This window comes from Crassostrea angulata, chromosome 5, assembly GCF_025612915.1.
Source record: "Crassostrea angulata isolate pt1a10 chromosome 5, ASM2561291v2, whole genome shotgun sequence".
NCBI lineage: Eukaryota > Metazoa > Mollusca > Bivalvia > Ostreida > Ostreidae > Magallana > Magallana angulata.
Window position 1 is genome coordinate 50408141 of NC_069115.1, and position 13943 is coordinate 50422083.

The 13943-nt window shown below is 33.9% G+C and overlaps 1 protein-coding gene across 1 annotated transcript in view; it reads right to left on the minus strand.

Moving 5' to 3' along the window:
* LOC128186321 (phosphatidylinositol phosphatase PTPRQ-like) overlaps nt 1-13943 on the minus strand; it is a 101468-nt gene that overhangs the window by 16040 nt on the left and 71485 nt on the right. The window contains exon 16 of the mRNA XM_052856120.1: nt 6613-6788. Coding sequence (XP_052712080.1) covers nt 6613-6788 — 176 coding nt within the window. The remainder of the gene's footprint in view (nt 1-6612; nt 6789-13943) is intronic.

The following is a 13943-nucleotide window of genomic DNA, read 5'->3' on the forward strand; positions in this document are numbered from 1 at the left end:
TAGGGTCTACTCAGCGCCCTGGCGCCGGAAATCGGTCCCTATATCGCCCCGTACCCCGAGGATCTGGCCTCAGATAGATGTCACACCTTATGGCTAAGCGCTTTTTAAAATTTCTATATAATGTAATCGGGCTCGAAATCTTCAATTTATAGTCGATAAAAATACACGAAATTTCCTTAATGGCAGTTAGCTTATTGGCAGGTAGCTTGGCTTCAAGTAATCTATTTTTTTACAGCCGCAAAAAAAAATTCTGCAAACACAAAAACATTTATTGTAGAATATATGTGTAAAGTTTTACAGAATTCTGTAGCTATATCAAAAAGTTATGAGCGATTATTAAAACCTTGGTGCTCGCGGTGGCCTCTGATTTATGAAAATATGTTAAAAGTTAAACTGTATGTAATTTCAAGGCGTGTTAATTTTGAATGATTTGTTTTGTTTAAATTTATGCAAATATGCATGTCTATTCACAAGACAGTGAAAACTTGTTAATATCATGACGACCCGGGAATATATACATGTACAAGTTTAGGGAACGCTGCCTTTGGGGGGGGGGGGGGGAGGGGTTGAAAAACTGCCGTTTTATCATTCAATTTTAAAGAATTGGCGTGCATTTTCATCTAAATTAGCATTGTCTGGTTCTAATGAAACTAATGCAGGTGCTGCATCATAGGTAAATTCATATTTCACTTTAATATTGCCGTTTTAGCGGCATAATTTTATGATTTCTGTATACCATACAAGCGTCTAAATAACTCATTTTACACAAAATTCGTATTACATAGAAGGTTTTTTGGTTTACGACGATAAAACCAACTTTCTGAATAAGCTGCTGTATTTTTACGGAGTAGTTTGGACGGTCCGATACACTATAATCGGGTCGCTGTTTGATGTTCTACGAAATTTCAGAGGAAATCTGGGTTAATTTTGTATGCGCCATTGACAACAAAATAAGAGAGGTGCCGGTGTCGTATAATTTAAGGTCCGCCCCGTAAAATGGTCCGGGCGGACCATTAATGTTAACATTTAGGGTCCGCCTTTGCTCTAAAAGGGTCCGGCCCGTATAAGAAAAGGTCCGCCTAACATAAAAGGTCCGGGGTATATTTTTCATTTTTTTTTTCAATATTGAGTATTTTGGAACAAAATAAGTGGGATTATTTTGTCATTCTTTTTAAGGAGTACCTACCCGAAGTGAGTCAGACTGCTATATATCCAGCACATAATATAAATGAAATACATGTAGCTTGGTGAACACAAATAAATCACAATAATTATTTCAACTTTAATTTTACTGGTCGATCTTATATTAACAAGAAATGAAACTGATTGGTGTCAATAATTAAACAATGGCTAGAACCAGGTGTTATATACACACACCACCCTGCAGGTGTGAGGGGTTCACACCTTCAGGTGTTTGATTGTTTGAAGTTGTTGTGTAAACAATTGACATTTCACACGTTTCCTTTTTGCGCATCTTTCCAATATGATACAAGCTTAAAAACGTTACCCATTTTAAAATCAAATACTATTTACAATTCAATTACAACGATACCTGCAAGCGGTTTATCATTGCTATTTTTATTTGCACTAGGGCATATGTGAAAGTTATGTTAAGTCATGTACACAACATGTACTATATCGAATATCTTAATATTAATTGAAAATAAACGATTTATTTAAAACAACTCCAACCTGCATTAAAAAAGGATCCTCTTTTCAAATGCATTGGGAGTGTTTTACATTTATCGTTTATTTTCAGTTAATTTTTAGAACATGTTGTGTACATGACTTCAAAGAAATCTCTATCAAAAAGGTCAACTATACCGAGGATTTAGATGAGGGGGGGGGGGGGGGGGGGGGGGCTGTGTCTTGTCCTCAAGCACCTGTGCAAAATATTAAATATTTTGTGTGAAAAAGGCAAATGTTTACATCCCGGTAAAATTTTATTCTAGATTTCTGCCTGCCTGGTACCCCCACATATATAATTTATATTTAATTATTTTTTTCACAAATATCGTGTCAACATCATGACATGCATTTCTAAATGTCATTAGATGAAAATCGATACAGTAACTGTCAAACATAGAGGACAAATCTATCAACAAAACGGACAATCGTTTGCTACAATGGATTCCATGCATTTGTCACATTTTTAAAAGGTCGTCGGATAAAAATCAATTTAAATATGTTATATTACTTCTCTTGCTTGATATTACTCTAATGTTATGGTCTTTTTTAAGGACACAATACATGTATATGTAATCGGTCTCGCTCCTTTAATAGAAATATTTTAACGATGAAAATCATTTATATAAATATTATTATTAGATAATGTGTCACTACTCTGAATACATTTTAAAAATAAACCTACGCTGAAGTCAATTTCATGTCCACTCCAATATTAAGAAGATCAACTGAAAAATATCACAACAAGAATCTATAACAAACTAACTGCATCCATGCAGTCATGCAGTGGCGTCGGAAGCAAATTAAAAGTGGGTGAGTGGGGGGGGGGGGAGAGAGAGAGAGAGAGAGAGAGAGAGAGAGAGAGAGAGAGAGAGAGAGAGAGTTGTAACTCCAAAAAAAAGAACATATTACCCAAAAAAATTCTTCCCAAATCATGAAATTCCTAATTTCCGAATCCGTGCGGGGGGGGGGGGGGGGGGGGGGGGCTGGTATAATCTTCAATTCTCAATATCACTAATAATATTCCATTCTTTTTATGGTAAATTGAGGAACAATTATGTTTGCTGCGAGAAAAAGTAGGATGTGTGCCTAACGGTTAGGTCTAGCTTTGCAAAAAAAACAAAAAACAAACCAATTTTTCTAAAATAGCATCGGGATAAATCAATACAAGTATCAATTTGAATATTAATTATCTGCATTCAGTATTTCAACGGGGCGGACCTTTTCATAAACTACATGTAAACTATTGGGTCCAACCCACTGAAACAAAAATCATCATTATATAAGAGTCAATGCATACATGCATTTTCCTATTTAACAATGATACATGTACCATTGCTGCATCGAGACTGATCTCAATTAATCTATACCAATGCAAGACCGCTAATATTAGACACTATCCCTTTTGATAAGAACATCAATATTTTTCTCCATGGAGATACATATTTTTCTTTAAACCGCAAGGATATTGTGGTTTTTTAGGCAGTTTACAAATATATATATCTGCATTAAAGTGCTTTGTAATATAGCAGTTTTATCACAAATTATACACCTTGCATTTACATGTTGTTATTTTCTTGCTCAAAGCAATTTCTGTAAGTATCAGTTCATCCTTTAATTTTTCATAAATGTGCTTTCAGAGAAATCATAACTTAGACATATCAAAAATTTGAAATTTGTAAACTTTATCGATGGAAACGGATTTACTTATTAAGTGTTTACTTGTTACCAAATCCTTGCTTAATTACAAGAGGATAGAGATTAATTAAGAGAGAGAGAGAGAGAGAGAGAGAGAGAGAGAGAGAGAGAGAGAGAGAGATTATTACAACATTATCCCTTTCATTCCTTTTTTAAACACTTTACCGGTAGTCAATTAAAACATGATTTTTAATTATAGGTACACGTATCATCTAGTTAATTTCATTTGTCTTTTCACACCCTTAGGTTATGTCTTTTGTGTAATAAAGGTCTCATTGGTGATGAATTTCATTATATTTTAGAATGTTCGGCACTAGAAGAAATAAGGAAAAAATACATTAACACAAAATATTGGAAAAGACCAAATTTTTTTAAGTTTTCTGAACTCATGACTAATTGCAATTGTAAATCGCTAAGAAAATTATGTGTATTTATTTCAAAAATTTTTGATGCTGTCTGCTCCTCTTAGTTGTTTTCCTATTATGATCCTTTATACTAAAATCTAACATAAGTAGTGATTCTATAGTCTGTTCTTTTTTATTTAATTTTTTCCCTGTATGAAAATGTACCTGTTTGTCTGTACCTCTGACGATTTGTATTTGTATGTATTATATATATGTTCCTCTTGTACCAAATTATTTGGTCTGAGCGAATAAACTGAACTTGAACTTGAACTTATATCTACCACAGCTACGTATGTACACTATATTGTCAACGAATACCCTCTTTTACGGTAATCCACATATGCGACCTTTTATCATTTAAACTAGTGATAAATTTACCTAGAGACGTATACATTATTAGTATATTATCATAAGTTTCTGATCTACTGAAAATAAACAAAGTACAAGCTAAAAAGACAATCTTAGTTGCGAAGAACACTATACAGCGGATACGTTGTTTTTCTTTCTCAGCTATGGGGTGTATTCTGTTTAGCACAGGTGTGAATGCCTGCAGGGCTTCTTTTACCCGTGTTCACCTGTTGTGAAACCCTCTGCTAATACATATACACCGGAAGAGATTTAAAAACAAAGGGACTATACATAGTGTGTGCAAATTATCGAAAAAATACTCCTGGTCTTTTTCAGATTCTTAAACAATTGGTCAAAATCTAACCCGCTATTCATATTTGATATTCCACAAAGTCATTTATTAAAATAATACCGTCATACTTGTACCATACGCAAATGGCCGGCTGGATTATGTAAACAAAGACATCTTTACAAGTGTATTAGCAAAAGAAAATAATTAATTTTAGAGAAACTTTAATAAATGACTACGGGTAGGACCTTTTCTTATAAGGGAAAGCCGGACCTTAAATGTTAACATTAAAGGTCCGGCCGGACCATTTAACGGGGCGGACCTTAAATTATACGACACCGGCCACAAAGACCCATGGTTAGTAATTTCTAATCTACACATATCGATAGAACGCCAAAACACTCCACTTTATGACTTAAAACACATTATAGCAATTTTCCTTCAGGTTGTTCACCACTATTAATTTTTACTATATATTCTTACCAAAATTACGCAAATTTAGATACGGGTAGCGAGTTTAAAACAAACTTCTAGGAAAACCCCTCTTTACAACTTTTAAAACAATCGTTCCTAACCAATTTAGTGGCAAAAACACACAGCCATCCATAAAGGCACGATAGTTTGTTTCCATCAAAGTTACACATGTGCTTGAAAATCATGTCCGAGACTTTTCACCCCCGTGCCGAAACAACTGGCATCAAAAATTCAAGTGACTTCGTATTTTTACAAAAGTGAGAAAATCAGGCATTTAACACGTTGTTTTTCATCTTAAAAAAAAGTACAGTCCCTGTCGCTGGCGGAAAACCCATAAAAACGAAGGTGAATTCGGGAATTATTTTGCCTCGGCCATGTTTTGAAATTAGAAACGAAATATTATTACGACACACCAATGTAGAACTAGATATTCCGGAATTGTATTGAAACAAAGTGGAAATAAATATATTCGGGAATTATATGACAAAAAATAATCCGTTAAAAATAAAATAAATAAATAAATAAACTGTACACAGCAGAAGAGAAGAAAAGGTAATAATGACTCAAATTATTTTAGTGCTTTAATTGAATGGTTGTGTCTAACAGAAATAACATACTAAACTAATTATGATTGTATTAAAAAATCCAGAAAAAATTGGGAAAATTATAGGAGCTGGTGTTTTTGTTTATGTTTCAAATATTAATTAGACATCAAAATGCCATGTTTGTTTTTTGTGTAACATGCTGTATGTTTGTTAAATACAATATGTTTTACAGTTCATATGGTCACTTAAGGATAGACCTGCATGAACACGAACATTGTACACTACGGGAGTCTCACTTCTTGATCAACCGGAGCCGGGGAGTTTCTTTAATGCACTAATCCCAGCTTCCTTAATGTGTCTAAATCTTCTCGGTCTTCTTTCAATAAGAAACAACCACAAGAGCGTTCTGTATAGTACCGTTTTCATCAAAAGTATTGAGTAGCGCGCGACCAGTCCCATGTTCACCGTCATCGTCCGAACCTTCATGCATAGTTCCGTCTTTACGTGTAAAACGATATGCGATACCTGAACACACTGGAATGTTATCGGCCGATTCTCCAGAAATGACTTCTTCCGCTGTGGGGGTTCCTATCTTTTCCCTATAGACACTGCCGCTCCCAGAGAAGACGAGTTTGTCCCCTTTCAATTTAGTATCTATATTCTTTGCTTGGTATTTCTTTTGAATTTCGAAGAGTTTCTACCGCGTTTATCGAATTCGTTCCGGTTGGTGACTGGCAACTCTGATCGGATTTGTTTTTTATCTTTTAATGTTTTAATTTTGCTCATGACAATGTCTTTATTTATTTCATTAGCGAATTGCACGCACACGAGCCTTGGATACTTCCTGTTTTTCTCCCCAATTCTGTACAACGCGTTGATTTGTAGGGCGTCTAACTATTTTCTTCTATACCAATTTCATGGATGAAAAAGTTTCTAACGACCTTTGCTAAATTTTCTGGAGTTTTACTTTCTGTGAATTTTTCCTCAACAACGGAAATGATAATGTTATTTTCCAAAGCTCTAGTTTGCAGTTCTGAAATTTGCTTTTCTTGAGAGTTTATTTGAAATTCAAGTTAAACTATGTAGTCCCTAAGCAGTCTAACCTCTCTTGACATCTTTTCTTGTGCGTGTTTGTATTTTGTGATTGGGTTTTAATGATTCATTTTACCTTACAGATAGAGCAGATACCATGGACTAGAATCTGCTGAACGCAGTTTCCTCGTTCTGAAATAACAATCTTGTAAGCTGCTAAGATGCCACTGACACCGTCTGGTCTGTTGAACTGAATCCTAAATTCTCTGCTTTTAATTCCATCTATGTTCAAGTTTGTTGGAGCAGAGGACACTGAAATTCAAAGTACAAGTAACAGAGCTGGAAAATTTTTAATAGTCTACCGTACTCAAATTTACTAAATTTGGTTCTTAATTACGTGAATACTATAATTCTCCAACAGACATGATCAAATTATATAACTGGTAGATTTGTAATGCAATTAAACAGAAATTTACCTCGAATGCATGTGTTTATTTCATTAAGGCCTTCCGTTTCAACGAAAGACCTTATTGTTAATGCTTTGTTTCATTTCCTTTATTATTAAGGTCTTCCGTTTCAAAAGAAGACCTTATTGTTATTACTTCTTTTCCTCTATTATTTTTATTAAGGTCTTCCGTTTCAACGGAAGATCTTATTGTTGTTGCTTTGTTTCTTTTCATATATTATTATTATTATTATTATTATTACTACTACTATTTTCTGTCAGTTTTTCTAAAAGACGCATTAACTTTGTACAACTTTGTAGAACTATGTTCAGTCCCAGTAAAATATATACAAGTAGGTTCTTAAAGCAATCTGGTTAGCCCATCGAGAACTTGTGTCTGAACTTGTTAAAAGCACCGAATGTTTTACCAAAGATCATACATGTGCTTTCTTTTAATGTATATATTTACAAGCACTGCAATTGGATCAGCTACTCGCAGCTGCAGCCAATCATAAAACGGAGCTTGTCATCGAGTTTTTGTAATGAAATCCACCAAGGATTTATGTGGAGCAAAGTGGACCGAAAACCCTTGGCTAGCGAAGATGCAAACCAGGTGACTGCGATAAGGTGTGTATGTGTGTATGAGCCTAGGAATAGACAGATGCAAAAACCGATCGGAGAAATACACTATTAAAACAAAAAGTCAGATTTTTCCCTTTTGATAAAAAAGTCAGTACAACAGGGTGCATCGGGATTATAATCATTTGAAATATGTCCTGAATTTATAAATATTTAAAACGGTCTACATACATTCGACCAATAGTGAGATTTATTGTATCTATTGATAAAGCATCGGGGTCAAAAATAATTAATTTCCTACTTTATGAACCGTTTACTTAACACAGGTCATTTAGACATAACATTGGGATAGCAAGTGGATTTGAGAAAAAGGGAATAATAAACTCAATAACCATACTACATTTGTAACATGTATGTTATTTTATTTGCCGACTTATGAGAATTATTTATCACACAGTGTTAGTCGGCAACAATAAACTTGAGGCAAAGAGAACAAAATAACTGATATAGAAAAGACGGAGATAAAAAGATAATCAATTTCTTTACTAGATTGATTTCTTCTCTCGCTCTCTTTCTCTCTCTCAAATTTGAGGCCACGAGTCAAAAAAGGTAATAATACGATAAATCCCCTTACAGCATCACAACCGTCTGTTCTAACACAAAGAAGAAAGGGCAATAAAGGCTTAAAATGGCATCATCTCAGAAATTATTAATTTTTTACATAAAGTACTGCAACATCTCCTCTAAGTACAATTGGTTAGATTGTTCATTTTTGATGTCTAGTTTTTAAATATTTTGGGTTTGAATATGATCTTGTTAAAAGCCCTAGCACTGTATATTTAGGGCGTACAGTGTATTTACAACTGACGAATATATTTGTTCTTGATGTTAGAACTTTAATTTCTTATGTTTTAAAATTCTTTAAAATTTTATCATATTAATTCTGTAATTTAAAATTAAAAATACAATTGGTTTATTAATAAATGTTTTATTTAAATGTATTGTAGATGCCATAGCAACGAATTTCAAACATTACAATAAATTGTACAAACTAGCATACTAATTATCAAATGTAATATTTCGTTCGAAGTCAAACCTTGAAAGTTACAAAACATTTGAATAATTATGCATATATGGAATGAAAATAATAAAGAAATAAAAGGAAATGAAATTACATGTTTACATTATTATTAAGTAACCCCACCAAAGTAAACCATTGTCTTTTGGTTAGTATTACATTATATAAGTTAATAAAGTATTATACAATTAGTATCTTAATTGAAACTAAGGTCAATGTTCAATCTGCTGTAGACATAAATTAAAGTAACATTAATAATTTTAATGAAACCTTTTGTTCAATGATTGTCCAAAACAAGAGAAAGCTAATTTAATTTTACATTCAAATATTCTCATTAATGAGCAAAGAAAGAAGTTTTCAAAATCAGTTAAAAGGTTTAATGTTGTACACATGTCGAAATTGCAAGTTACTTGTAATATCACAAACAACTGATTTCATCATTCTTCCTCACGCACATCTTCATTTTCACTTTCATCGATGGCGAGTGGTTCTTGAATATCCTGTGCGTCCAGTAGATATTTGCTCCAATCACGAAGACTTTCAAAACTTCTGTCGTTGAATCGACCAAGCCCCAGATACCATATGATCGACGTGACGTGTGAACATGTCCCTACAACACGAGTTCCTACTTTGCATTGACAGTACCATCCAATTACTTGAACTTCACTATACTGAATCCAAACTCAGTAGCCTCTCGATGAGACATGCCGTGACTGAATTTTGGCGCAAAGTAAGTCTGGCTCATGGTTGCATATCAAAACGTCAAAGCTTCCATCACTGTCCAAGTGTTCTCTGGTGTAGCTTGGCGCAAGTTTCAATTAACTGGTACACACCAACTGTCAAATTTTTAATATCCTCTTCACTTAATCTAGGAAATTCAAGAACAGAGGAGGCACTGATTTTTTCCCATATGCAAGATCGTTTTTCCAGGCCACCAGTCTTGATTCTTTCATGGAGGACATTGTGTTGTTTTGATAGATGCAACATTTTACAGCCCAGTTGTTCTTCTTTTTCGGCATCTTTTGTGTTTGTTTCTGACCAATACTTGTTCATCAGAGCGAATACAATTTTTACGTAATCGGCAACGTACGGTATTTGACTGATGGGAAGAACTCAGTAAAGATATTTCCATTGCTTTATACGGCCGTTGACAGATTCTACAATCCAACGTATCTTCGTAATGAGTCGAGTGGTGTTGCTTTCCTCTACTTGGAGTTGGGATTCACCTTTTTTTTTTTTTTACAAAGGAAGGCATTTCTGTTCTAACGCCAATTTCGTGCAGCAGTTCGACCGAGTCTTTGAAACTGCGGTCAACGATAATGACACCATTTTCACAAACCCACTGTTTAAATTCTTCAATGTCATTCTTAATTATGTGTTTCAGGATTTGGGCATCATTGTTTTTCCCGTCACTGTAATAGGGGCCAATCACACTAAGAATGTTTCCACTGGTAGAAACAAACACCATTGGTTTTACCAATGGTCTGTGTTTATGCAAACTGTAGCACTTGCGTTGAAATTTGAACTGCTGACTTTTTTGTAAGTAAATATAAGTACCATCGGCTACCAAAATTGCTGGATGCATGCCCTGACCGAAAAGAGATAGCGCTAATGGGCGAGTATGTGACGATATGACTTCTTCTCTGCTGATGTGCTGGAAACCCAAGTGTGATGGCACAAAATGTTGCGAAAGATATTTTAGAGCTGATGCAATGGCACGTCGTACAGAGTCCCTGCCTAAATTAAATAATGTTGACAACATTTTATTTGGCATGCCTGTTCTCAGTTTGGTAAGGAATATGCCTAAACATGTGCGAACACTGCGTGTACTCGATTCACGGAGTTGTCCTTGAACTTCCAAACAAAGGTCGTCTAAGTTCCTCCTTGATATGCCCGTCAGAGTTAAGATGTCAGAATCTGATAAAGACTTGTCGTTGTCAAAATCGATTCGTTTTTCGTTCCCCTTTATTGCAATATCTCGAATTTCGGTAATTAGGCTCATTAGATCTGAATGTTTATAAATATGGATGTACATCTAGATTGAGAAATCTGTTCTGTTGCTTTAGTATTGAAGACATTGTCGGACAAATGTCTAGGGCAGCATCTAGCTCCAACAGGCAATATCAGAAGTTTGTCCAAAACAGATTTTGTCTGGCATTTGTTGGCACAACGACAAGTTTCGGGCCACAACGTTTGCACACAGCACACTGGGAATGGCTACCTCCCACTGATGGTATGGGTAGTGTTATACTTGGTGGTGATCGAGGAGTCGTTTTTGCTTGCTTGGTTGATGAAACGTATTCAGTTTCATTATTAGGATCAAGGTTCTGTCTATTAAACTTCTTGGAATGACCAATAGCTGCATTCATTTCTCGGGAACAACGGATTCTACATTTTTTACAGATGACGCTTCCTGGATTAAATATTTTGGAATGTTCTATAAAGAATCTTTGGTGTAGGAATTTCGGAAGTTGCTTATTTTTGGGTCCAACCAATGGTCGTCTGTCTCTTACTTTTGGTCTAGATGAACACAGGACGCACGAGTAATATCTATTTGAGGACATGCTGAAAAAATGAATAGCGTTTTATAAATATATGTGAAGTATAAATATCTTTTGTATGCAAGTAATAATTATTTGGTTTCTTAAAATTACATTACTTTTAACTAATACATGACAATATACCATGTTGCTTTTATTTATTTGAATGAGGTTAAATTTGTTAACACCTATGTTATTTTCATGAAAAAAAAAATTGTTGTGCGCGGATGTGGGTATTCGAACTCCTGACGTTCTAGTCGCAGTGCATGAAGTGCGCGGATAAACGATAGAGGCCACGCTGACAATGTTTACTGATGGTAAAATTTATTACAAATACAACATACATGATCCACACTTTTGCAGATTGGAGCATACGACAGATCATATTTGAATAAAATGTGTTATTTTAATAAAAGAATGATTCAATTTTTCATACATGATTTTTACGGAAGTAATTCTCATTTAAAAAAAATATTTAGACCGCGGTGTTAAGATAACGAGTGATGCAGGCCAGCACGCCAGCATGCAGCAGTGTTTTTTTCACTGATCAACAAAGAATAAAAATGACCGCTGACCGTTGCATTTTGATTCTAGGCCATAATTCTCTTTATTCTAAACTATATCGTTAATATTAAGCATATTTAAAGGGACTTTGACACGATTTGACTTAAAATTTTCAAATTTTATTTTTCCATTTTCAATGTTTATGCTGATAAAAATAGAAGTATATAATGCTATGTCAAAATTTGAAAGTCAAATATCAAGTTATAAGCAAGTTACAGAGTTCGTAATTCTTTGTTTTGTAAACAAAGCTCGAATATTGTCAATTTTACATATGTGTTGTATTGGTGTAAGTTTCAATCAAATGTATCTTTCTTTTGTTGATAATAGTATTTATGAAGATACTGAATTAGTTTAAATTGTTTTTACATGTCATATTGTCTAATAAATGGTAATTCTCTACATTACATTTTTTGTAAACAACTATAAGACTCGAGCTTTGTTTACATAACAACCAATACTTACCTCTGTATCTCGCTCGTAACTTGATTTTAACATTCAATATTTTGGTCAATCATTTTAAATACACCAGTAAACCATTTTATACACAAAAAATAAAAATAAATTTTTTGATCACAAATCGTGTCCAAGTCCCTTTAATGACTCTCAATCTTCAAACAAATAAGCGTAGGTAAATAAATCACCCGCCGGCTGCTTGTGTACGAATCATGTTACATACGTATTTTACATAAATAATTGATTTGTGTTATAATTCATCATCGATTTGGATTTTATAAACATTGTAACAAACCTGGATGCTGTTCAGCGTTCTTGTGTTAAAATCTCGTATCTAAGACATGCTGTTACATCGACTTTGGGTCCTTCGTTGGGATGTATCTAAGGACGCGCTAGAGCAAAATGTCGGTGATGTACAGGTCGTTGCTAAAATATGTCCGATGAAGGATATTCCTTACGTGTATTGTAAATAGTGCTGTATACATTAATTATATTTTGTATTGGAAAGAAATTTTACTTGAGAACTCAGAATTTTGTTTCATAATGCCTGTTAAAATGTTAATAAGATACACTTTAACCAGAACTTTATTCTTAGAGAATATCAGAATACGTTATAAAGTATATTGTGGGACAGTATCTATGAGCAATTAAACATTTACTGGTACTGTACAAGTATAATAATCTTCACATAGTCTTGGATTTTAAAACAACTTTGACTATTTCTTTAGTAGTAAATAAATGGCGCAGTTTTCATAACCACGGAAGCAAAATAAGAAATTTTCTCTCTTAATTTTAATCATTTTTTTCCTAAATTGATATCCGTTTTTTTTTTAATTTGAACCCATCCACAAGCGTGTGCCAAAAGGATATTTAGCTATAATAAATATGAAGTTATATGGAATCATATATGTAAAGGAGATTTTGGCTGTGGAGTGTAGGAATTTTTCGAAAAATGATCATAAAAAATCAATTTTCTTGCCATTTTTACTAAACATGACGTTTCCATGATGATAATATGACGTCATAGGACGTGCAGTTTTTCCTAATTTTCATATTTTCTTGAAGCACTCATTCAGTTGATTTTTTTAATGATATCATGAGCAGTGCAGTGCAATCATTTTTTTTTTTATCAATAACTGAGGCCATTTTAAGCCCTTATTGCCCTTTCTTCTTTGATTGTAAACTAGCTTGTCTACGATATTTACGTACCTCAGAAATATTCAACAGTGTCGATATATAATATAGTCATATATATTTTTTGTAAGTGTATAGCTAGATAAACAACAAACGCCTATATCTGTATACATTAACTTAGCGAAAATCTTTATCTGGGTATAGTATTAACTTATTAAATCGGATTTTTGAAATTATTCTTCTCTAAGAATCAACCCCATTTCAACAATGCCCCCACTTGATTTCAGACTTATGACGAGTCATCGCCCAGCGTATAATCTCTCTCGGATTGGGATCCTCGCAAATTTGCTGATGATATACTGAAAATAATTGATAAGAAAATGTTTTTCTATTGACGTATATAGCAAGTTAGAAATGCTGAGGTGGATTGAAAATAACAACAGTTTTAATCAAATGTTTTCTCAGACGTCCGCGTCAATTTGTTCCCATTTCAAATGTTTTGACTGTAACAGGTGAAAATTAACGTAAGCTGTATACATGTATGTCCAATCTTGCTAGATAATGTTCAGCAGTCTTAATTATGTAACCTTGCTGGTTAGGGAGGTGTATTTTCGTATGCTTATGACCGCCAGTTTACTACAAAATTAATATATTAATTGTATGAAGTTCTTGCA